The sequence below is a fragment of the Lepisma saccharinum genome, chromosome 24 (genome assembly GCF_977018435.1).
Source record: "Lepisma saccharinum chromosome 24, izLepSacc3.1, whole genome shotgun sequence".
Lineage (NCBI taxonomy): Eukaryota > Metazoa > Arthropoda > Insecta > Zygentoma > Lepismatidae > Lepisma > Lepisma saccharinum.
Window position 1 is genome coordinate 63,208,942 of NC_139252.1, and position 25,495 is coordinate 63,234,436.

The 25,495-nt window shown below is 37.2% G+C and overlaps 1 protein-coding gene across 4 annotated transcripts; it reads left to right on the top strand.

Moving 5' to 3' along the window:
* The first annotated feature begins 20 nt into the window (after positions 1 to 20).
* Positions 21 to 24,874, top strand: LOC145977933 (meiosis 1 arrest protein-like). 4 transcript variants are annotated; one of them, XM_083110260.1, is made up of 11 exons: positions 21 to 118; positions 804 to 935; positions 3,172 to 3,339; positions 7,520 to 7,621; positions 9,879 to 10,013; positions 10,579 to 10,719; positions 12,588 to 12,786; positions 16,359 to 16,507; positions 18,206 to 18,317; positions 22,800 to 23,017; positions 23,961 to 24,874. In XM_083110260.1, the coding sequence occupies exons 2-11, from the start codon at positions 822 to 824 to the stop codon at positions 24,126 to 24,128; spliced, it is 1,506 nt and encodes a 501-aa protein (XP_082966386.1). In that variant the 5' UTR covers positions 21 to 118; positions 804 to 821; the 3' UTR covers positions 24,129 to 24,874. The 4 variants fall into 4 exon arrangements, with proteins under 4 accessions (XP_082966386.1, XP_082966387.1, XP_082966388.1 ...); XM_083110261.1 differs by lacking the exon at positions 7,520 to 7,621; XM_083110262.1 differs by lacking the exon at positions 21 to 118 and having other exon boundaries at positions 816 to 930.
* The last annotated feature ends 621 nt before the right edge of the window (positions 24,875 to 25,495 follow it).

Here is a 25,495-nt window from a genome sequence, read left to right on the forward strand (position 1 = left end):
CTGGAGTCGCCGCCACACAAAAACAAACGAGGATCATCTGGCACGGGTGGTGGAATTGTTTTTGTTTTCGTTCTTGCAGCTGTGTAAAGATGTAAACAGATAGAACTACTTATATGTGGTAAATTACATATCGTTTGTTACATGCCTAGAATTTCATACGAGCTTGAGTGTGTAATGCTGGCCCATTTCTAAGCTTAACAAAGCATGTTTTGTTCTGAACTTTGAGAGAAAAAAAATATCCTAGTACAACTTCTATATATGGGAACAGTTAAAAAATGACGGGAATAATTCAGAATGTCTTCAGCAGGTAGAATTTTGAAGGAGGGGCTCTCGCAGCCTAGTGGTGTGACTACAAAATAATCACATCATACGTCAATCAATTGCAATCGTTACAAAAGTAAAATAAACAGAGGACACTTTATTGTCAACAAATTATGCCCCGTCGTTACGTGATATCTTCTGCGTGTTACGTGATTCATTATTATTAATTTTGTAGTTTTTAAATTATAGTTATTTTGCATAAGTTGACTACCTGTGTATATTGTCTTTACAAGGAAATTGGAAGATAATCTTGTACAATTTATGACAACAAAAACAAGAAGCCGATTACTTCCTTTAATTAAAAAAAAAATCACATACATGTAATGTTCTCATATTTAACATGAATCAACATCAACAATCCCACTCCTTATCTTACTTATGTGTAACATGGTTGTAGAGAAAAATCTTGTGTACTGAAGTACAGTGTATATATAATACCACACAAATGTAATTATAAGCTCAGCTTTATTTCATTCTTTCAGATACATCCAGAGGTAAATATGAATCGTTTTCTTCCCAGTACAAGGACTGCATTCAGTCGTCAGCCAGCACATTACTTACTGATTGACATTGAGGCACCAACTACACCTATGAACTTGAGAAATACTGGTCAGGTTTGTCCAACCATATTTCTTCTGCATGTTACTTAACCTACATATCTGAGTTGTTAGCACAGCATGCTACGAATGGGTTTTCTTAAATTTATTCATTCATCGTCATTTTCGCGATTATCTAAAGTAGCAGAAAAGCAAAGTAATTTTATACACATCAGTCAGTGAAACTAACCTGCATATGAACAGTGTCGCAGAGTGTACTAAAATTAATTTAAGATATTTTTGAATCCACTGTCTATTTATATAACTCAGAATATTGCAATAAAGCACTGGTTATAGAAGGGAAAATCACTCTCCACGAATTACACAGTAAGTAATCACTATAATGGTTAAGTATGTATCAGTGGCGTGCCCAAGGGGGGTTGGGCACGCCACTGGCCACCCCTTTGGCCCAGTATTCCTAAAGAAAAGAACATCAAATGCAGGAAAAGATGACAAAATCAGGGCTGACTACTAAAAAATGTATACCTAAACTCCTCCTTTCGAAAATCCTGGGCACACCACTGGTATGTATGTACAGACATGAATAGAAATCAAACCAAGTTAAAAATACATGTGAACAATGATTGGTGTGGAATAATATTCCTATTTCTTCCACCCGATCAGAACTTGGTCTGGCAGATCAAACGGGTTTTCCCATTTACTGGAAACTTTTTATATTTGTATCCTTAGTGTTTTCTGAGCAATCCATGCTGTTTCCTCCACAATCCCCACAATATATTACATCAAATTGGTAAATCGTAGTTGCAGATATGAGAAAATTGCATACAAGAACTTTTTTTTAAAAAAAAATTGATAACTTTGGTCAGAGACAGCAAAGTTTACTATTTAAAGCCATGAACAAAATTCACAGAGAAGTTATGCATTATACAGAGCATTCCCTGGCATTTGCTACCCTTGCCTTCACTCTCTTTCCCTTTCTGTTGACGTTGCAGACTGACGCCAGTATAATCCTCCCTCGGAATTTGTATTGTGTTGTGTCCGTGTGTTGAAGATTCTGGCTTAATATGGCACCACAAAAGTTTACATTACAACAAAGGATTTATCTTGTCGAGTGTTACTTCGGAAAGAGGAATTGTGGAGAAGTGCGACGACGTATAGCAACGAAACTTCCTGGTTTCCCGTTCCACATGGGACCACTATATTAAATCTCTTAAAAAAGTTTAGAGTAACAGGGTCAGTTCTGAATAAAAGTGGAAAGAAAAACCCATGTGTACTTACTGAGGAAAAACTCGATGAGATAGAGCAAAGGTTAGAACAATCTCCTTGGAAATCTATCTGCCACCTCTCACAAGAAACAGTTGTTTCAAAAACCCTCTAGGTGCCCCGATTTGTCAGCCTGCAATTTTTATTTATGGGGAAATGTAAAAAATAAAGTATACAAAGACAATCCGAGAGTAAAAGAGAGTATTGTACAAGAAATCGGGAGAATTACAGTAGACGAACTTCAACGTGTAAATACAAATTTCCTTCAAAGATGCCAGGAATGTGTTGCAGCAGAGGGACATCATTTTCAACAGCTTCTGTAGTCAAGGTTAGTACACAATATGAAAAACGTAATTTTAATAGTCGACTCTACCGACTGCTGTGGACCCCGTTCGCCGGGAAAGACAAGCGCTGATGCTGGGCCACTTGCCGCCGTCTTGTAGCGAATGTCAGGGAATGCTCTCTGTATGTTTGTTTCAATAAATAAGTTTGTTGTGAAAGTATGTATTTAAACAGAAACAAGATTATCCTTTTTCTGTGATTGGCTGCGATGCTTGCAGAATTTCCTAAAGGCAATTGCAGCCACTCTGTAAAAATTTCTTACGTTGCATAATTTATTGTTACATTTCTAGATCACTTCTGATATAAAAAGGGTCCATAATTTTCTGTGTGTGAAATTGACTAATCTCAGTGCCAAAGTTTGCTAATAATTTTACTCATACTATTATTTTTTGAAATAGCCTGTATTGTAGATTGTAGTGAAACATTCTCTTGTTTATTTAGCATTTTAATGATTATAAAGATCAATTGATTTACCGTGGTGCCAAAATATGAGATAGTTTCTTGTAAAGCTAAAAGTATTAAAGTCACTGCATTAATTAAGAAAATGAATAAACCTTTCAGATTATTCATGAAATATTTCCAACCTTATATTGTATCAGTTAAATTGTTAATAGGAAAGAAATATTATTGTAGTGAAAAAAAATCATAGCGATCCATCCTTATAGTTCTGTGTTTCTGTTTATTTCAGGCGCTACACAATGTAATGAGCTTGGCCTGTTCCATCAGGGGTGGGGTTCGTATTCCTGCATTTGGCTTGTCCGTTCTCTGCCCTCAAGTCCAAAATATCTGCAAGCTGGAGCCTATCAGGGGACACTTTAATAAGATAATTATGGCTAAAAATTTGTTACCCAATCTGGTAGGCAGCAAATTTATATTTTCTTTCCTTGCCTTCTACATGTCATACGTAACGTAACATGAATTTAACATTAACTTGAAACTTATCTAGACAGGAAATGCAGATACTTCATGTTAGAGATAGAGCTGTCAGTTTGCAATCCTCGCATGAAAAGTAAATTGCGTAAAAGTTTTCTAAGTGTGAATTCTTTTTCTAAGGAAGGATAGGGTTAAAACCTGGAATTTGACTCTTGTGTGCCATTCAGAACTTTGGTATAGTTTGTATAGCAATTGCACAGTATGCTGGAGACCCAGGTTTGAGTTCTGGTTCACCCTGCATTTTTTATGTAATAATTAGAGCTCGGATTTGTATGTAATTACATATTCTATTCCTTTCTATATACATGCGTTGGATAGGAAAATGTCAACGAATTATATAAGTGACATTATTATGTATAAGATTTATGTCCCTTCATTTACATATTTTACATATTTGCTCATTTGCTTTTCATAAAACAACATATTTCAGTAATATTTTTTGCTATCATGATCCTAGTGTCCTATATTTTTGATCTCTTAAACATGAAGAAGAAAATTTGAAGATTGATTGATTGAGTTGTTGTTTAAAGTCCACTTTGTGCACAGTAAGGTTAATTGGGACGGGACCTACAGTGGGATCCGAACCACTATGTGCCTCCACCGGGTATCGAACCCGCGATCCCTTGATCACAAAGTGACAACACTACCACAGCACAATTGGGAAGGCCCTGTAAAGAAGAAAATTTGTATCTCACGTGATGTCATATTTTCTAATCTATGAGACACATAATGCTTACGGTCACCTAAAATTGACTGCCAAGTCTAAATACAGGATAATGGCAAAAAATAAGGGGGGGGGACTGTTATTTATCGAAAGATGCTGGAGTTTCTCCCACCACACTAGAAACTTGCCATCGGTGAACAACAAAGCTCTGTAACAAAACATAAGTGAGTCCTATATGCATTAATTCTTCTGGAATTTGTCCCTTCATTTACATATTGTACAACAATTTGCGATGTGAAAAGCAATTAATTGTTGACAACATTGGTTCCTTAAATATGTACACGTTGCTCTGCTTTTGTGAGTTTGTATAAATTGGATACAAATTTTAATTTGAATACCTGATGTCCATAAAATTATGTTGAATATGTACAAATAAAATAAATATCTAGCAGAATTGTTGAAATTGCTTAGATACTCGATTATTATTAATATTACATATTCTTTGATACTACATATTTAACTACATAATGCATATTTAGGTACATATTTTATCAATAATTGTTACATATTTATGTACGTATTTTGTACTTTGATATTACATAAAAATCCGAGGTCTATACCTGCCGCAAAATTAGTTTGGTATTGAGAGCTGAAGGAAGACGCGTCACGGTGTTGCCATATCATGCGGTACGGTACGCAGTGCAGCCGTCTGACGCTGTGTCGAGGAAAACGTGTTATGAAAAGGAACAATGATGAAATGTGTTATTGTTTTTCGAGGAAAACGGAATAACAATGATGACAACAATGATGAATGTGTTATTGTTTTCTCTCTTCATTTCCATCTCCCTTACAACATGAACGAATTAACGAAACAAGCATTGTTTACAGGTTACCTTTTCAATCCATTCTGTATATACACTTTCAATAATCATTTCTTTCCGAAGTCCCTGTTAAAGTCTGCCCATCTTTCAATTATACCGCAACTGAGTTGGTGGGGCGTCTGACTTTCACGTGTGAGACCCGCGGTGGTTTGTGGAACTTTTTCAAATATCCCGAGCGGCTCCGGGGTTGACTCAGCCCAAGTGAGTACCTGGGGCAAACCTGCGGTAAAGGCGGTTGGTGAACCACATCACCTCCATAATATGGCCTAGGTCGAGGTCGAGAATGTGTGGAGCTTTACCTCCACATCCCCATATGCCTACATACTTCACTTTATTTTGCGTCCATTATTTTTTTTTGTATGAGAATCCCAGATATTTTATGACTGTCCTTAAAGATGTTTCCCCACCTTGAAAAAATGCCGAATCTTTCAACGAAACTCGCAGTTTCCCAACAGTGGGATAATCTTTCCTCCTATAATAAGAGTAAATATGGCGACGAATAGCATCTTGCTGAAAGGTATCTAAATTTGTCACGCGTTTATTGCTATTCCTCTTCTTTCCTGGGGTTTCCAATTTTGAAGCCTCGCATTTATTTATTTATTTCTACCACATTATATTTTTCTTTCCCTATAGTAACAATAGTGTTCTTAGACACGCCGAAAGCAGCAACAGTCCTGTCCAGAACTTTATTTACAGAAATGATTGGAGCCCCATTGTTTTTCTCTTGCTCAAATTATTTGCGCTCAGAACAAACCATCTCCCGCGTTTGTCCTTTGAGAAGAATTCCTTTTTCTTTTAGTGCATGGCCTCTTTGGTACATTGTCATCTCGAGTATTGCCTCCTGTGCTTGACATTCTTCACACAAGCTCACGAAACACTCAAGAACACAGAAAATTATGTACAAAAAATAACAACTAAAACAACACGCTATATATAACAAAGAATACTCTAAATTCAATAAACACTAAACAACGGACCGGTTAAAATATCACAGCAACGCAACAAACAAACAACACATCCTATCCCAACAACATGAAATCTGATCGCAGGAAGAATCGCCAGATAAGCGGCAACACCGAGATAAACGTTGTCTGTTGCTAGGTAACCAGGGCTTGGGTGAAGCACTGGGAAGATTTTGATTGGCTCGCATGCCAGCAACCCACCCTCCCGCAGTGCCGTAGACCCGATTTCAACACGTGCTTCCCAAGCGTCAATACCAAACTAATTTTGCGGCAGGTATAGTAATAATATTTCAGCTGTTTCAGTGTTCATCGGTGGAGATGACAAGTGATGAAAAACCATCCTGTTCGTCCCACCATTGGACTTGCCAGCCTTGTCAGTTCACCTGATGAAGACTGAGAGAGATTTAATTTACGAGAACTGGAACAATCCAGGTGATTTTATAAATAGTTAAGATTGAGTTTAGTGGTCTTGAAATTCGCGATTAAAATTAACCGATATGCCATCTGGTGGGACTTTCAGGAACTAGTCTAAGTAGGATACGTTGTGTTGAAGTCGTTTAAAGCATGGGGAATATGCGAAAGAGTAAGGTCTACTGTTCAGGTTTTTTTGTGCTCTAAATTGTTTTATGGGTCAGGACAAATGAAAATTTATCATGTGTTTCCACCACCCCGTGGAATCAACAAAATGAAATTTGTAAATAAATCAGGGAAAACGTAATTGATTGACAGAAGAGTCTGGCATGGGGAATGACACTGTAATTCGGCAAGGAAATTACGAAGAATGCACGAGTCTGCTCACTTTATTTTTCGAGAGATAAATATTATATTGCCATGAAAGTAAAATTTTAAATTGTACTTTATGAACAAAACTTTTTTTTTCGAAAAGTCATGAAGCGTCTTTCCACGGGCGTGGTCTTACCCAATGCATCCATGTATTATGTATGTGTGAAATTTGGGACAGGTGCATATCAAGAGATGAAAATAGCTTTGAGAATGAATTAATATCAAATGTAACCAGAAAATGAAAATGAACATGCTAATGTTGCTCTTTCATTCAGTACGATGTCCTTTTTTAGTGAGGATAGCCTGGTCATGAATATTATCGAGAAAGAACTGCAATGATATGTTCGCTATTTTCTCCTGCCAGCTTTTCAAGTATGGGTAGGTCAATTTCAATTTCTTTATTTTCAAATAATTTCCGAGTACTCCAGTTCCAACATGAGGTGCAGATGATGCAGCACAACTTTGAACAACCAGTGCGTATACATAACTTCATCTGCCTTTTCCGTGATATTTTTGCCTACCATAATTAAATGCTTCGTTCTCATCACAGCTTCACCTTCATTATAGTTCCTGGAATTCACACCGCATTCGCAATATTTAAAAATATCGTGTAATTTAAACATTTTTACCATACCAGCCATGACAACATGCTGCTGTTTCGTACTACTGCTGAATGTAAACAAAGATTTATCCTACATAGAGCGGCCATATTGGAAGCGACACTAGTGCTCAGGTGGTAATTTTAATCGCGAATAGCCAAATCATTACTTGCAATGACAATGGTTAGTTTTTATTTAAAGTTTATCATTTTAGATCAAGTCTACAGTACCAAGTGATATTTCTCAGTTCAAAGAACACTTAGTGCTCGCGATAAAAGACATTATGGAAGAATTCAAAGCCAAATTTGAATCTGTGGTAAGTTCAAAATGAAATTCTTATTTTAGTTTTATGCCTAGGATGATAGAACTAATGACTAGGGCTCGGATTTTCATGACTTAGCGTATTTTTTTTTTATAAGGGTGATGTGTTCCCTAAATATATAGAAATTCATATTGTGAAGAAACTAATTGAATTAAGGTGCTTTTTAAGGGCATATTTGGCCATTTCTACATGATAAAGCATATTTTGATGGATTTTCAGTCATATTCAGCATATTTTTGCTTTGTCAAGAAATATACAGCCATTTTCCAAGTGGATTCGTTCTTACTCCCATGTTCACTCAAGAGTTGTTGTTTTTTTTTTTTTTTTGACTGCAGCAACATCTTTTTCATTTTTAATTGAAAATTTACAGAAAGTATTCATTGTGCATTTCAACTCATCAGGGCCCATAAAGTGAATTAAAATAGTATGTATATGAAAATATTTCAGCATAAGTTAGATATTGATGTTTGAAACAGTCTAGTTATAAGGGCATATATTTCAAATTGTAGTCATATTTTGTAAAATTTTAGGTCATAAGAGCATATTTTATTTTGCATATTTTGTGATTTTTAGGTCATAAAAATTATAGCCCTACTAATGACTAATACGCAATGCAGATTCAGTACATAAATATTTCATACCTGCTCTGTTTATTAATACTTTTCATGTAAATAGCTTCCTTTTGTATGAAGATATTTCTCCTGCAGTTTTTTTGTTAATAACAATAATAATAGTGTACTATTAATAGTTGGAAATGTATTTTATCAACATTGATTTCGGACATAAAGTAACAACCTTTATTGCTAATGTACAATATGTTACAACATAGCATAGTGGTAACAGTATCACCTTGTAATCAAGGGGTCGCAGATTCCATAGCCCATGGAGGCACATAGTGCCCAATTTCGGTTTAAATTGACAATACCAGAAGTATCTCCAATTGCTTTCAAATTTGTCATACTCACTAATTTGGTCTCGTAATCATGAATCTGCAGTTAAAAATTGGCAATCACGTCTAGAAATTGCAAGATAAACTTGTCAATTACCGCTATGATTCTCCATACACTAACATGTAAACGATATGAAGACGTCTTCCTTTTTGCACAACAGTCTTGCTAGCAATGTTGCTCAAGTGTTGTGCAATAAGTGAGAGAGTTGATTTGCATGTGAGGAAATGGAATCTTGCGTAAAGGTGGAAAACATGTTTGCCCCACGAACCATTCACACTAAGGTTAGGTTAGGTTAAGCAAGCATAGTTAAAATTAAGGGTCATCGTAAACATAGTTTTGAAACGCTAATCATTGCGAAAAATAGTTGTTTCCTTCATAAATCACCGGTGTTTACTTCGTTCACAGACCCACTTATTTCGCATTTTCTAGATGTGACCGCCAATTTTTAACTGCAGATTCATGATTATGGCACCAAAATTAGTGAGTATTCCGAATTTGAAAGCAGTCGGAGATACTTCCAGTATTGTACATTTGCTCCCCAATTTCAACTGTAGATGCCTTTCTATGCAATAAATCAAACTTTTTTGCAACATAGGTGTCATTGATTAATCATTTCATGTGAAGTATGCATTATTTTGGCTTGTTTGTGCTTTGCTAATAATTTCATCAACTTGTAAACTATCATTTCTTTATAACTTAGATGACCAATGACATCGGTTTCTTTTATCCATCTGCTTCTAGGGCAGCTCATGCACAGAGGTTTTCCACGTGTTTTAAAATTATTATCAGACTGCTTATTTCACAGTTAAGTTGCTATATTACAACAATGTAACATTGACAACATTCATTGTATACCTGATTCTTTTTTGTTAACAATTTTTAACCATTGTTGTAACTGTATCTTTAATCAAACTAAAAATAAATGTCTAATGAAGGGAGCGTGTGTTCTCCTGAAACATCACAACGAAAAACTGCATTTTTTTATGCTTGTAATAACCGAAGACTAGAAGAGAAATAATTCTACAATGCAAGCAATGTGTACGTACAAGAAAAATAAAAAAATGCAGTCTGCATGCCTCACCTGCAACAATGGAATGCTCCAGTTATAACTATTTATGTACTTATAGCAACTATAAACTTCAAGAGAAATAAAACCTCCAAAACCATGGTCCAGCTGGGGTAAAACAACCCCACAGAGTATTATCCTGGCCTGGCTCTTTAGCTTGCAACAGAGCAGTTACTGTGTGTACAACAGAGTTTTCCCACTTCTTCCAAGTGATTTTCTCTTTAATGTTTTTCAGACTGGGGGAAGCAGTTGGCGGTTTCCTACTCAACTGCAGATCACGCTCCTGACTCGGAAGTCAGGGTTGGAAATTCAGGAGTTCTTAGAGGAGCTCATCAAACAAGTGCCTGCCATCAAACTGAAGAAGATACAGGTACGCTCACAGTGTGTTGAAGTAATCGTGGTTTCAGTATCTTGCGATTATCCACGCTGTTGCTCTTTTCTTGTGAGCAAAAGTTTAAAAGTCCATTGCTTTCATTGTCATAGAGCATGGCACTGGGATGAAGATGGAGATTCCATGACCTATGATAATGGAAGCAAGGAACTTCATAAGTAATTGCTAGAACAAAAGAACAGCATTGTTAAAACACAAGAAATATTTGTATTGTTGTTATTTAGCATCACTTTTCTGCCAGTTTTGACTAGTCATAATGATGAGGATGAGTGATAAGGTGAAATTGATGAATGACACTTACAATAACACTCATTTCCAAGCTGGGATTCAAAGCTGTAACTTAACTAACATGCAATAGGTGCGACTTTAGTGTTGAAAATCTCCCTAAAACAAATTTTAGCAATGATTAGGATAATGAGAGAAACTGTTAGGCTTTTTGCTATAACTGCCAATAACAAAGCCCTACTTGACCTGACTGAACCTTTTTAACACATTTCTGGATGTCATTTTAACAGAAGCAAACCACCCTTGCTTGCTTTCACAGGTGGTTGAGCTGAGTGACCCGGAGCTATGTGACGTTGATGAGTTGTTCCAGGGTGCCAGAAGACTCAGCCAAGTCGCTGTGGGTTTTGTTGATCTTGTGCAACTGATGGACACTGAAGCTCAACTCGAAGAGTTTTTCAAGGTAATTCTCAAGGAGTCCAATATTTCTATCTATTCAACAATTATCGTTTCTGTCTCATGAGTAAAGAAAATCATGTATGTTGTATACTTTCTCTAAGGAGAAATATCCAATATCATCTGGTTTTAAACTGTGTGTACTGGTTTTAACTGTTATTTACCTGTAGTTTACGGGTATTACAAGCATAAGAAAACAGTTTTTCTTTGTGACGTTTCAGGAGAACACACGCTTCTTTCATCAGACATTTATTTTCACTTTGACTAAAGATACAGTTATAACAATGGTTAATAATTTTTTAAACAAAAATAATCCATTATATAATGGATGTTGTCAATGTTACATTGTTGTAATATAGCAACTTAATAGTGAAAAAAGCAGTCTGTTTTATTTTTATTTCAGATTTTTTTAAAATTATGAATCCCAAATATCATCAGGTAATTCAAATTCATCATTGTTTTCACAAAGTCTCTTGATGTTTAATAACTGTAAACTGCAGGAAAATAATTCTATAATGGAAGCAATGCGTACATACAAGAAAAACTATTATTCATCTATTATGGTTTTAACTGTTTAAACCAATGTTAAAACCAATTTATTTTTTAAAAAACAATACTGTTTGATTTTTTAAGAAAAATTTCCATCTTGATAGTGAAGTGGGTAAAATTAAGGACTACATTAGCACACATTAATTGCTGAACTTTGATGCAGATTGAATGTGATAAACTTGAGATATTATTGTAAATAAATTTCCGTTTTTATGACTGACTGTGCACCGTACTCCCACGAGGAGGCGAGGGAGAGAGTGGACCATGCTTCCTTATGGCCCAAGCTGAAAGGAAGAAGGGAAAGCTGCGCAGGGACTTTTCGTCCAAGGTTTTTTTCCTTGTGGTCACTCTATAGAGGAAAACAGTTGTCAATATTTGTAAAATTCAAAGTAGTCTGGCATTTGAAGTGAAAATTGAGAGTGTATTGAACCAACAATGGTTATCACGATGGATGCAGTAAACACAATTACGTCTCCGCTCTAGATGCCGTACCCTTAGTAAATGAAGGCAGTGAGCCTTCAAAATTAATTGGGAAAATATACCCAACGTGGAAACATGAAACATCACGTAATATAATAAAGATTATATTAAAAATATTTTGGTTTTGCTTAACAAGAAATTTGTTGATTGGTTGAATTAAGTTACTTTACGTTGCTTTTCTGCTACTTTTGGCTAATCACAGCCATGGGAATGAGTGATCGTATGGTGAAATTGATGAAGAAGGGACACTCGCAAAGAACACCCGTGTCCAGGTCGGGAGTCAAACCCAGGATCCCCGACATTGTAGCATGTTGTGCTAACCATTCTGCCATTTAGGTTGCCAACAAATAATTTGTAATATGACAGACTCTTACTAAATAAAGAAAGAAAAGTAGACAAATCAAGTAGAAAAATAGGGAATGGAAATAGAATGGATGAAACAAAACCAACCAGTAGCCATCCCAACATAAGATCCATCACGACAGAAGATGGCTGCAGCAACACAAGCGTTTCATGTGTCCCAATCCTGGGCAAGATCAATCCAATCTTTTCCATCCTTACCGATTTCCTTTAAGTCCATCTCCACGTTATCCCTCCATCTTCGTCTTGGCCTTCCTACAGGCCTCTTACCATCAGGTTTCCCAACAAGAATCCTGTAATCTCTTCTTTCCTCTCCCATTTGTGCCCATCTAAGTCTTCTTGATTTGTTCTATTAATATCATGACATGAACCAGAACCAGAGACAAAACTATCATTTACATTACTTATTCTTAAAATATCATGTGAAACTATGCCAGTGTCAGTTTCGGCCAATCTCTAGCCACTGTTCCTATGTCTTGCTTTCAGACTTGGCTCCTGGACTGTGACTCAGAGCAGGAACACCTGTGCCTCATGTTCCCGTCTCCAGCACCGAACAGGCAGAGCTTCACGATTAAGTGTGATATTAACGAGTGCCTCATCAACTCCTTGTCTCTGCCGTTTGGTCATCATTACTCCATCCAGTCGGACATCTTCAGCTTCCAGCTTGGAGGTGCTAAATCGTCAGGTAGATCAGTGATAAAATTTTAGGTAAAAAAGTACTATAAAATAAGAATGAATACATTTTTACACGTCTCCTGGACCAAGATGAGGAAAATGTAAAATTGCAATACTACTGTCTTGTGTAAAGGCATTTAAAAGACGTGGAAAAGTCATGCTTTTTTTTTTTTGTCTATCCAGTGGTGGACACTGAAAACACTTTCTACTCTCAGAGTATTTCACATAAATATGTCATTTTTTAATGAAAAAAATATTTTCAATAATGTTGAATAAACTTGAGGACAAACATTTATACCCTGTCCCAGCTATCTGTGGAGCAGACGAACGAGAACAAGTCTGCGCAAGTAGTGACGCAAGACGGCTCCACCAATGAACACATGAGAGGAACGGGATTGCGTAATGGAGGGAGGTGACTGGAGTTACCCGACTTCCCTGCTTTGCATTGGCTTTAATGTTATATTAGATTAGATTGGATTAGATGAGTTTGCTTAGGAAGTAGGGTGTAGGTGTTTTTAATATTTTATTCATTTGTTAAGAGTTTCTGTTGTTTGATATATTTAAAGAAAAGTATAAAATATTGTAATCAGAGGGAAAGAGCATCAGTTGGACACTGGTATGTCAGTAGTCTGGAAAGTTATTTATGAGGGAGAGTTAAATGAAACCTTGAAAGTCTGACAAAAATTACAGGACAGACTGTAAACATCTTAGATTTACATGAGGTATCAACTGTTATTTACAAAACGACCTCAAGGCTGCAACCCTGATCCCCACAGTCATGCGCACGCAAGGGCAATGGGGAGGGGGGGAGGGGCAGTTGCCCTCCCTAATCACCAATGTTCGCAAATTTTTCCCACGAAAGGACAAGCAAGGTATTTTTCAATGGGGCATATTAGCCCAATAATAGTGCTCCCCCCTCAAAAAACACCACTTGAATTTGAAATTATCGCATTCTTGCACCGTCTTCCCATTACATAATAATTAATGTAAAATACTATGACTGAAATCAAATTATACGTGTGAAATATATACTTTTAGGTTGACATTCGTTTTCGAATGTGGAGGTGTGGCCATCCTTGATCCCCTTCCAGACTTTCCATGCCCCTACATTATTGTACTTTCACCTAGAAATTTAGTGTCCAGGAATCTTGTCGCTGTTATTAAACGATATTATAGGAGAAAATGAAGTATTTTCAAGCCGATGAAAGTTCAATGCAACTACGGGGGAACGGGGTGCAGTGGCACAACCACAAGGGGCAGAGGGGCATGGCCTTTTCCCAACCTTGGATGGAAATCAATTCTGGGGGGGGGGCATTGAAGTAAAAGAAAGCAACACTAGCAGAGTAGCAGGACAAAAGGATACTCAAGATGGAATTAGTTTTCACGTCTTCCTTGCATTATTTCTTCCAGACAGCCAGGAGCAGCACCTGCAGGGGGCACAAAGGGGCAACTGCGCCCTTGACTTCAAATTTTATACAAATAAAAATACATTTCTTAAAATTTTCTTGCTCGCAATATCTGCCTTTCTTATAGCTGTGTCAAGTTCATAGCCATAACAATAGGGGGTGGCGGGACTTGTGCCTGTGCGCTGAACAATTTGAATGAGAAAAAATGTGAGAGAATGCCATGGCGTCCCATAATTATTTTTTTTGCACCCTGCCTATTATATCAATACTGTTTTCAATTTGCAAAAATTTGGATTGAAAAATGTTTTTCCTTGCTTCGCTCGCAATTTCTTTTCTGTAATGCATTGTAAATTACCAAGAGAGAAGTAAGAACAACTAAGTGCTTCATACAGTTGTTGTTATGACAGTTTGGTTTGGAGGAAAAGGAGCGTGCACATTTCAGAGACAATTTATATAGTTTTTGCTCCTGGTTTGTTATGGGGCGGATGAATTGATTGAGTAATTTATTAAAATAATATGTTATGTATATACATACATACATACATATATACCCCCATCAATGCAATAAAACTAAAACAGTGAGATAACATTAGGGTTTTCTTTCCCGACTGAACTTTCAAGGTTTTTGCCCCCCTCCCCCCTAATCATAGGGTCTGCGCACGCCTGTGCTGATCACGTGAGCTTCACAACACCATTTTTGTCATTTTCAAACTGGTGCCTCCTGCATACACATGCACCAGTGAACAGCATTGGTTTTTTGTCCCCTGGAAGCCTGAAACTTACAGATATTCTATGGCAAAGGAAATTTCAATATCTCTGTGCATGCTTACCACACCAGCAAGTTTACAAATAGAGGAGGAAGTTCGACAATGGCCTCAGTCCACACACAGATGGATGGAGGGACCTTCGCAGTGGCTCACAAGTGACTGCACATAGATTCCAAATATTCTTCTTCTTGAGGTACACAGGCACTAACTCAGACTTATAAATATATGTGGATCAGCAATGGGTTCATGATAAAATGAAGCAAACTTGTGCAACTTTACATACAGAAATCTACTAATAAAAAATCATAAAACAAATGAAGGTTTTAATTTGACTATCCCTCATAAAAGTACTTGGAAAAGCCTGGGTATTTGGCTTTGCAAAATGAGTGCAAACCATGTCTATTCCTCCTTCACAATAATGTTGAATCCTATTCCTTTGTTTTATGTTGATTTAAATGTGTAATATGTAGAGCCCGGATTTATAAGCACAACAAACAGTAAAATAAGCAAGTTAATAAGCACAAAAAATGAAAAAATAAGCACCAAAATAAGCATAAACAAATACAGGAAAATCTGAAAAAATATTTGTTTATTAGATCTCTCAACTTATTCAAATCTGTTTAAAGTATGTAAGGAAGGTCATCCTGAGACTTTCTTGTGTGAAGGCTTCTGTCAGTGAAGAATGATTTGTACAGTGAAAATGTTATTTCCACGTAGCATGACATCACAGGCGCATGTGAAAAACACCACAGTTCTTCTTCGATGAATTCCTCTTCAATGTCTGTTTCTTCACCAGAAATGTTTTTATAAATTTGGCACTGTTTTGTAACCGAGAATTTTCAGTAGTTCCTGACTGAGCTTGTTGGACACAATTTTACCAACACCGTGAGTTTCTGAACACAACGTTACTGAAATTTCATCAATAACAGAAAGCGAATGTTCCAATGTATTATTTCGAGCTTTCAACTGTTATAATATCAGGTAATTTGGTAAAATGATTATGGATGCACTGTATCTTTTCTAGGATGCCTTTTCTCTCGTGCGGCTATTTAGAAGCATTGATCTCGTCATTCCGATGACGTAGTGTAATTGAAATAGGATTGACAGATTTGAGTAAAATATGCTATTTTAAACCAAAATCATAAAATATGCAAGCATAACCGTTTCCTGCAGAAATAGGCGTTTATAAGCACTTTCAACCTTAGTTAAATAGCTCATCAAGGTATGTAATACGAAGTATAACCTTTCTTCTTACCATTAGAAGTCTGGAAAATAATATGCATTTCACTTATAAATCTGGGCTCTAGTAATATGTTTAGTTTACACATGTGTAACATCAATTACCTGCGATGATGGACTCCTCATCCCAGTTATCCTGTGGAATCCTGAATCCCCTTTCCTTCCTGCAGCCAATGACCTTCCCGTGTACGAACTGGAAGTCGTTGCCACCCTCTCCTCAAGTGGCCTGTGCGAGTCCCTCCTGTTTGGTCACCCCCAGCGTCTTCTACCCACCCAATGCTGGAGACTCGAGTGGACTGAGCTTCTCTCTAATCAGCAGGTAAAAAGTTTTGAGGGTTTTGCATAGGAATTATGAATTGGAAGATGGGTTTCTAATTGCCTTATCGGTGTTAGCTTATGCAGGCAAATCAGGAGGCTTGATGGGTAAAAATCCTGATCATTTTACTGATTCGAGATATCTGTACTCCAGTGCAAAATTCCACTTTTTCGTTATTTCATGTTTATAAACATATAATTCATATTTCCTAGTTCTTTCAAGTTATGTCTAAATACACAGATTTTTTTTCTCAACTCAAAACCCACTGTAGTCACCTTGTTATTAATTAATTTAGAAGGTAAATGAACCATACAGTGTCTTTACAGATCATTAATAGTGGCAAAAATTTCCTATTTGTTCATTAGTAATATAAATATTCTTGATTTCACTTGATTTTTGTTATTTAGCATCACTTTTATGCCACTTTTCGTGATGATGATATGTATAATGAAACCATGTCCTGGCTGGGATTTGACCTCAGGACCCCTCGTGTCCTAGCGTGTTGTGCTAATCAGTCTGCCACGGGACTCGGCAAATATTCCAAAATTAGTTGTACAGTTTTGTCATTGTGCGTTATAATTTATGTAGTCTAAATTAATATCTAACTCTATGTTGCAACAAGCAGTTGAATGGTCATAGAAATCATGTCACCTCTTTCAAAATCCATCCATATTCTACCTAGTCTTACCATAAATACTGTCCCGAAGTTGTAAGTAAATAGACACAAAATGGTGAGAGATATTGTAATATCAGAATAACATGAGGTGCATGGATGCATTATGAACCAAAATCACAAATAATTATTCGAAATGGCCACCTTTAGCACTGACACACTTCTGAAGTCTTCGTGGCCACTCATCAATGGAATTACGCAACACATCAAGTGGAAACTCCGCAGCTGCCTTCTGAGAGACCGCTTTAAACTGTCAATATTGGGATGTCTCTTCTTGCAAGACATCTCCTGAAGCTTGGATCACAATTTGTAGTCCAAAGGGTTTAAGTCTGGACTGGCAGAGGGCCCATCTGACGTGGAAATGAAGTCAGGAACATTTGCCTCCAATCACTGCTGGGTGGTGCGTGATTTGTGTGCTGGGGCTGAGTCCTGCTGGAAGCTCCAGTTCTCTCCATGGAAGATGATGTCGGTAAGATTCTTGCATAGTTTCTCAAGCACTGTCTGCTGGTACACTTTGGCTGATGTTTTTACCCCTTTTTCACAGAAATGGAGCGTGCCCTCATAGCAAATGTTCCAGACTTCATTTCCACTTCAGATTGGCCTTCTGCAAGTCCGGACCTATACCCTTTGGACTACAAATTGTGGTCCAAGCTTCAGGAGATGGCTTGGAAGAAGAGACATCCCAATATTGAAAGTTTAAAGTGGTCGGTCTCTTCTGAAGGCAGTTGCTCATTTTCCAGTCGATGTGTTGCGTAATTCAATTGATGCGTGACTACGAAGACTTCAGAAGTGTGTCAGTGCTAAAGGTGGCCATTTCGAATAATTATTTGTGATTTTGGTTCATAATGCATCCATGCACCTCATGTTATTCTGATATTACAATATCTCTCACCATTTTGTGTCTATTTACTTACAACTTTGGGACAGTATTTATGGTAAGACTAGGTACTACCAGTGTCTCCTATCATTCTATTAGTCTAACCTGAATAATCTTAAGGCCAGTAATATGATCATATCTCTTCTTCCAGAATTTTTCTGCCTTGTGCCAGCAGCTTATTAGTAATGATAAGTTCCTGCTGACTCATCTGAAGTCAAACTACCGAACTGACAGTGTCACTGGGTATTTTGTGATAGTGCCAGGCAAGTTTTTTTTTTCTCTTCTTTTACTTTTGTTTTCTTATTTCAGTGTAAATTCAGGGGATTTTTTTCTGTTAATATTCTTTTACTTTTAAAACATTTTAGCCACTACATGTATTCATGATGGGTGCGGTAAACGTGGTTTTAGTAATTCCAACATGCGGTTTTGTGTTTCCGCATAGCACAATTGGATAGTATTTTTCTATTTATTTCGAAGTCTCACTGCCTTCATTCCCTAAGGGTACGGCATCTGGAGCGGAGATGGTGGAGTTTCACTTCTTTGAGTTGCATTTCCTGAAACAGTGCCGCCAAACAGGAGAAAATGCAACTATTGTCGTCTGGAAATAAAGAAAGAAGTCAAACTCTTACCATCTTCGCAGTGAGACTTCGAAATTAATCAGAAAAACTATCCAATTGTGCAATGCAGAAACACGAAACTTCACGTAGGTAACACTCCATGTATGTTACTTTTTAAATTATATTAGCCCCATCTAGTTGGCTGCACTTTTTGACTCTCTTTGCACCGAAGCGTCTAGTTGGTTGCACGGTGCAACACCGAGTCATCTAGTTCGTTGTTTTGGAGTCAAATAGTGTCTGCACTACCTTCCGGACCGGTGTATGTTTGGTGTATGGTCACGTGGTGCATGCTAACTAATCAACTGAACGTTTAAAGCAGCAGACAGGCATTTGTTGGAACTTCTGAACTTGAACACTGCTTTCCGTCTAGTTGGTTGAACGTCATTTCCTTGCACCACTTTTGCACCACCCTGACACTGGATACACCTGCACTGCACCAAGTGTCAAAAAGTGCAGCCAACTAGACAGGGCTATTGTTATCCTGTTTTTTCAACTAACAATTATGTTTTACAATAGTGTTTGCTACACTTGTTAAGATTGATTTCAGGAAATGTTGTGGCGAGATATATCGGGTGATCCGTTTGAGATGTCAGAAAAGTAAACCATTGTGTACAATAGGTTAATGTACATATCTCTGTTGTAATATATGCAGAAAGGATGTAAGTTTCCAGTGAGTGCAGGTTTACAGACTTCAGCCACGTTGTGCTAGCGTTCATGATAGATAAAGATAGTGGTCACGCAACAACAGCGCACAATGTATCGTATGGGATGTGAAATTGTCGAGTGTTATATGCACACTAGTACAGCCACGTGGCTGAAGTCTGTAAAAATGCACTCTCAAAACTTACATCCTTTCTGCATATATTACAACATTATTGTGTACATTAACCTATTGTACACAACGGTTTACTTTTCTGACATCTCAAATGGATCACCTTGTATGATACTTCTGCCAGCTCTTATTATAATACAACTGTAGCACATTTCATGCTTTTTCCAAACAATATTCAACCGTTGACTACACAAGGATATACCCATAATATATGTAGCATATATTTATCGTATCATTGAAGTATAGAGGGTTTGGAAAGTACACAATAGTAATAGTAGTCTCAGTAAATATGGGGTTGCAAATTAACAGTCTGCGAGATAATTATGATTGTATGGTTACAATCTGCCACCGACTTATCTAAGTGTCCCCCTCCGATTTCCATGAAACGTGGCAGGTGTATAGAGGGGCACAAAGGAAGAAATATGTGTTTTTTTGTTTTGGCTTTAGGTTTTAGGAGGCAAAACTCTTAGCTCCTCTGCTTGTGAGGTATCTCCTGACAAACTGCCCATAGGTGATACGTCATGGCGGATGTGTTACACATGATTTGTGTCAAGCGTGTCTCTTGTGCTATGTAACGCATTTTGTCACATTGTATGCTAGTTTAGTTTAGTTTAGTTTATTTTGCGTCCAAGGACTACCGTTGTGTACAAATTACAGTACATGGTAATATAGGACATGTCAATACTTACATTACATTACAATATTACATTAATAGATTTTAGAAATACAAAATATATAGCCAAAAATTGTAAAAAATTGGGTCTTACTCAGGTATTATATCAAAATCACAAAAAAATATAACATGATAAGATACAGAACATTGCAGCCTACTTCTAGGTGATACTAATTATCCACTTTCATTTGACATTTAATTTTACAAGAATAATATGTGATTATACTACATTATGTACATTTGTCTTATGTAAAAGTCGCTTCCATGTATTCAGCTATAGAATAAAAAACATGCTTCAGAAGCATTGATTTTATCTTGTGCTTGAATATCATCAATTTTGGTTCTTTCCTCACATCTTGTGGTAGTTTATTGTAGAGATCTGTGGAAGAGTTTAAGGGACCTTTCTTACATAAGTTAAGGCGGCAGTGTTTTATGTGAAATTTGTCTTTATTTCTTGTGTTTAGGCCATGTGTTTCCTCATTTGTGACAAAGTTGGAAATATTTTGCTTAACATAAATTAAGCATTCATAAATGTATATGCAGGGGAGAGTTAACACATTAAGTTTACGGAAAAGAGTTCTACATGAATAAGTTTTCTTTACTCCAGCTATGATTCTTATAGTTTTTTTTTGAAGCATAAAAAGGACATTGGAGTGGCCCTTGTTACCCCAAACCATAATCCCGTATCTTAGTAAAGCATCAAAGTTTGCCATATAAAGGCACTTTACAGTTTGGGTGCTTGAGATGTCTACCATTTCTCGAAGGGCATAGCACACACTACTTAATTTTGATTGTAGCGTGTTTATGTGTTCTGTATAGCTAAGGTGTTCATCCAGAATGATACCCAGAAATTTTGAATTTTTTTTAGGCTCTAGTTGTGTATTCCCAGATATTAGATTGAGGCTTATTTGGTTTCTGGTTTGGATTGTAGAAAATGTAATGTAATTTGTTTTTTTGCTGTTGAGGACTAGATTATTATTTAAAAACCAGTCATCTAATTTGTTTAATACATTATTAGCCTTAGATTGTAGAGCATCTTTGGCAGTGTCTGTTACTATAATATTTGTATCTTCAGCATATACAGAGGTTGTTCCGCCTACGTTTGGCCAATTTCGTTCCTCCCCCCCTGCACTCAGAATGAACTCACCCAACCTTGGTCAGGCATGTTTGTCAGTGTAGTGTGTGAGCTGTAAAAGAGTGGTTGTGTTTTCTCACTGGGCCAAAAATCCCGCCAAAACTGAGCCGCTTTTTGGGAGGAGTGCGTTGTATAACTTTCCAAGTGTTTACATTTTCTCGCTTGGCCGAAAATGCTGCCAAAACAGTTGCTTTTGGGAAGGTTTTGTTGTAGCCTTTTATGACGCAAAGTTCAGTGTGTCAATGATCAGGAAGTAGTGTAAGAGCAAGAATTGTGACGTTAGTTTGACTTTATTCAAGAATGTGATCGGCAAGTATAAGGATTGCATGGCCCCAGCATTCGGTTCTCCAACAAAGGGGACGAGAACACGGCCGTGCACACAAGCAAACCACCAGTATGCAGGCGAAACTTCGCAGAATGGGCATGCAAGAGAATCCACCGACCCAAAGACAGATGGAAAATCATCTAAATATGTCTTTGGAAACTGTTAACAGCACCTTGCACTTGCATACTGGTGGTGGCTTGTGTGCACGGCCGTGTTCTCGTCCCCTTTGTTGGAGAACCGAACGCTGGGGCCATGCAATCCTTATACTTGCCGATCACATTCTTGAATAAAGTCAAACTAACGTCACAATTCTTGCTCTTACACTACTTCCTGATCATTGACAGACTGAACTTTGCGTCATAAAAGGCTACAACATAACCTTCCCAAAAGCAACTGTTTTGGCAACATTTTCGGCCAAGCGAGAAAATGCAAACACTTGGAAAGTTATACAACGCACTCCTCCCAAAAAGCGGCTCAGTTTTGGCGGGATTTTTGGCCCAGTGAGAAAACACAACCACTCTTTTACAGCTCACACACTACACTGACAAACATGCCTGACCAAGGTTTGGTGAGTTCATTCTGAGTGCAGGGGGGGAGGAACGAAATTGGCCAAACGTAGACGGAACAACCTCTGTAATATTGCATTTGCCTCGGGTATAACATTTGGTAAATCATTTATGTACATAAGAAACAAAAGAGGGCTGTGGCATATTTGCCTTTCTTCGTCTGGTAGGTGATAGCTGTGTCTGCCAGTGATATGCACTTCATATCGCAAGTGTCCCACTTGTGTATCTGCCAGTACTATTAGCACAGGACTTAAAAAGCCATCGTCCTTCACGATAGCACTTGCATTTGGTACCGACATTCCTACAGTTCTGTGCTGTGTGTTCCCATTGTATGTGTGTGTTCTTCCTATGCCAGATTTATGTGTTTTCAGGGTCACATACACACTTCATGTTGTCCTCATCTTGACATTTGAGGGGGGGGGGTTTGCCCCCCTAAAACAGTTTTTTAGCTGAAACAAAAAAACACGTATTTCTTCCTTTGGGCCCCTCTATACATCTGCCACGTTTCATGGAAATCGGATACCTTGTCAGTGGCATATTCTCCATGTTACCGTGTTTACTGCCAGTAAATTGATTTTTTCATATATTTTTATACAGGAGGGAACAATTTGCTGATTAAACCAGTGGCACCTTCTGAGCTGCTGCTGCCAACAAGGGACTCTGAGAGAACAGACGAAGAAGTCCCAGAGGAAGTGGTATTCCACATAGGGGCGGTCATCAACAGCCTCCCTTCACTAGAGGAGTACCACCCTCTTAAGTACACCTCGGGGCTGTACAATAACCTGGGCAGATCCCTTCAGCATAATTCTTCACTGGTAAGATTTTTCAGATTCTAGTGTGTAATAAAGCAATTTTTCATACTATAGCACACTAATGTATACAGTGGAACCCTGATTTTACATTTTCCCGCATTATAACTTCAATATTCATGGTCCCAATAGAACAAAATGTTATAAAAGTATCCCCAGTTTTTCGTTTTCCTGCATTTGAAGTTTTTCCAGCTTGGTCCCATGAGATACATGAAATCGAGGTTCCACCGTATTACGTTTCCATGCATTGTTTGAATTATTTTAAATCCACTTTATGTACAAATAGGCTAATCAGGACTGGACCTACAGTACGAAGTGGGATCCGAACCCGTTTTTATGGCAAGTAAGTCATGTCCCACTGCGCTGCCGACATGTGTGCCTTCTGCCAGACTCATGTCAAATATGTAATTGTGATTTTGAAAATTTCTTTAATTCTTTGAATATTGTAAAAACTTTTTCTTATCCCAAGTGCTGGAATTCATATTTGGCTCATTGATGAAATATGTGGATTCATGCTAGACTAAATTTGAAAATAAAATCCTTAGGAAAATATTTGGACCTAAAAGAAATTAGGGGACAGGTGAGAAGGTTACATAATTTAGAAGTGCACAGTTTGTATTCATGTCCAGATATTATTAGAATGATTAAATCAGGAAGACTTAGGTGGGCAGGCCATGCGGCACGAATGGGAGAGGAAAGAAGAATTTACAGGATTCTTGTTGGGAAACCTGATGGTACGAGACCTGCATGGAGGCCAAGACGAAGATGGGGGAATAACGTTGAGATGGATCTAAGGATGGAAAAGATTGGATTGATCTTGCCCAGGATAGGGACAGGAGGAAGGCTTGTGTTGCTGCAGCCATAAACCTTCGGGTTTAAGAAGCCGACAGGGTTGGTTAGTTTTTAATAAGCTGTTTAATTTATACTATTAATTTCACTTTTTTTGCAGACCAGTACAGTATTATATGCTGAAAGCACTGATCGGACACCTTCAGACAGAAGATATTCTTACCCAGCTCTGGATGCAGAAGTTGGAGTTGGTCCCTCGGCACCTCGCGGACGAGGAAGAGGTCAGAAGAGGATTCGCAGCCAGACGAATCTCAAAGCAAGTAACTGACAGAGCTGCCGAGTGAATGGATTACTTATGCCAAAACAAGTTACTATTGTATAGCGTCAGCTGTTTTTTTTTCTTTTGTTATACTTTCCAGAACCCTCAGGATTTTTATGTCAATGCCCCAGGCTTTGCAATAGTTTTCCACCGTCACAACAATTGCTAACATTGACTTAAATGTATATATATATCTGAATCTCTAGGAAAAGTTGCAGTATGCCACCTATAAATCCCTCTTAAGAATTTCCAATCATTTTCATATGTGCACACTGCATATATAATAATTTACTATTGTTAAAGCTGAGTAATTACATATTTGTAACAGGTTTGTTTCATAAAATATAATTAGTAATACAATTCTAATACATACTGTTTTCTTAAGGGCATAATGATAAGGTCAGTTGAAAAATGCCTATCAAATAGTTTTGTTCTGTATTATGTTAATTTTTAATTAATGATTATTTATGATAATTATTCTAGCTAATATCTGAATGTAAAGCAATTATACTAAATAATAAAAAACTGGCCAAGTACTGGTAAAAAAAGTACTTGCATATGTCTTCTTTAGATAATCCCATTTTCTCAATGTATGATATTGTGTAGTGAATATATTTTCTACAATTAATAATAGTTATATGTTGAAAATGTAGCATTGTAAACAAACATTATTTTACTTTGTTTAAGCACCACATTATAACTAAGCTATGTTCCACTTTATTACCAAATGTCCATATACTTTGTGCATTACATTCTTAAGTCGAGAAGACTATACAATAAACAGTATGAATGTTATGTTATTTTCTTATTCTTAATACATACTTTTTTGTAGTAATTGTCTACCATTACAGAAATTGAAAATCAAAAACAGAGTTTTATGTTGGTTCGTCCAAAATATCTATATTGTGGAAGAAGAAAATGTTTATTATTTATTATAAGAGCACTTAGGGAAATTTCACACCAAGTGACACACGACATTTGGTGCTTTGAGGATTACACCAACTGAATGCAGGTTTGTGCAACATATCATACCACTATGGTGTGAAATGTCGCTGTGGATTCCCAAGTGTCATGTGTCGCATCATCTGAAATCACCATAAAACTGTTGATCATGAACGTTCACATCATCACACACACCTAAGAAGAGGGGAAAGAAATGAAGTTTTTAGGGTTCAATTCAGATTGAGGACTGATTTAAGTTTCCTCATTTTCACTTCGTTAGGTTTTGTACTTTAATACCAATAACAGTTAGCAATACTGAACTACGTGGGAAAAAGAAACGTGAACTTGTTAGAATGAATAATCTATATATCTTCTATCTATGTGTGTGTTCTGGCATAATTCTCAAACGCCTGGAGCAATTTCAACCAAACTTG

Excerpts from the sequence above, each read along its gene's own strand:
- LOC145977933 (XM_083110260.1), top strand. The coding sequence starts at position 822 with ATGAATCGTTTTCTTCCCAGTACAAGGACTGCATTCAGTCGTCAGCCA. Across the intron at positions 10,014-10,578 it reads TCAAACTGAAGAAGATACAG|GTGGTTGAGCTGAGTGACCC; the intron begins GTACGCTCACAG and ends TTGCTTTCACAG. Across the intron at positions 16,508-18,205 it reads AGCTTCTCTCTAATCAGCAG|AATTTTTCTGCCTTGTGCCA; the intron begins GTAAAAAGTTTT and ends CTCTTCTTCCAG.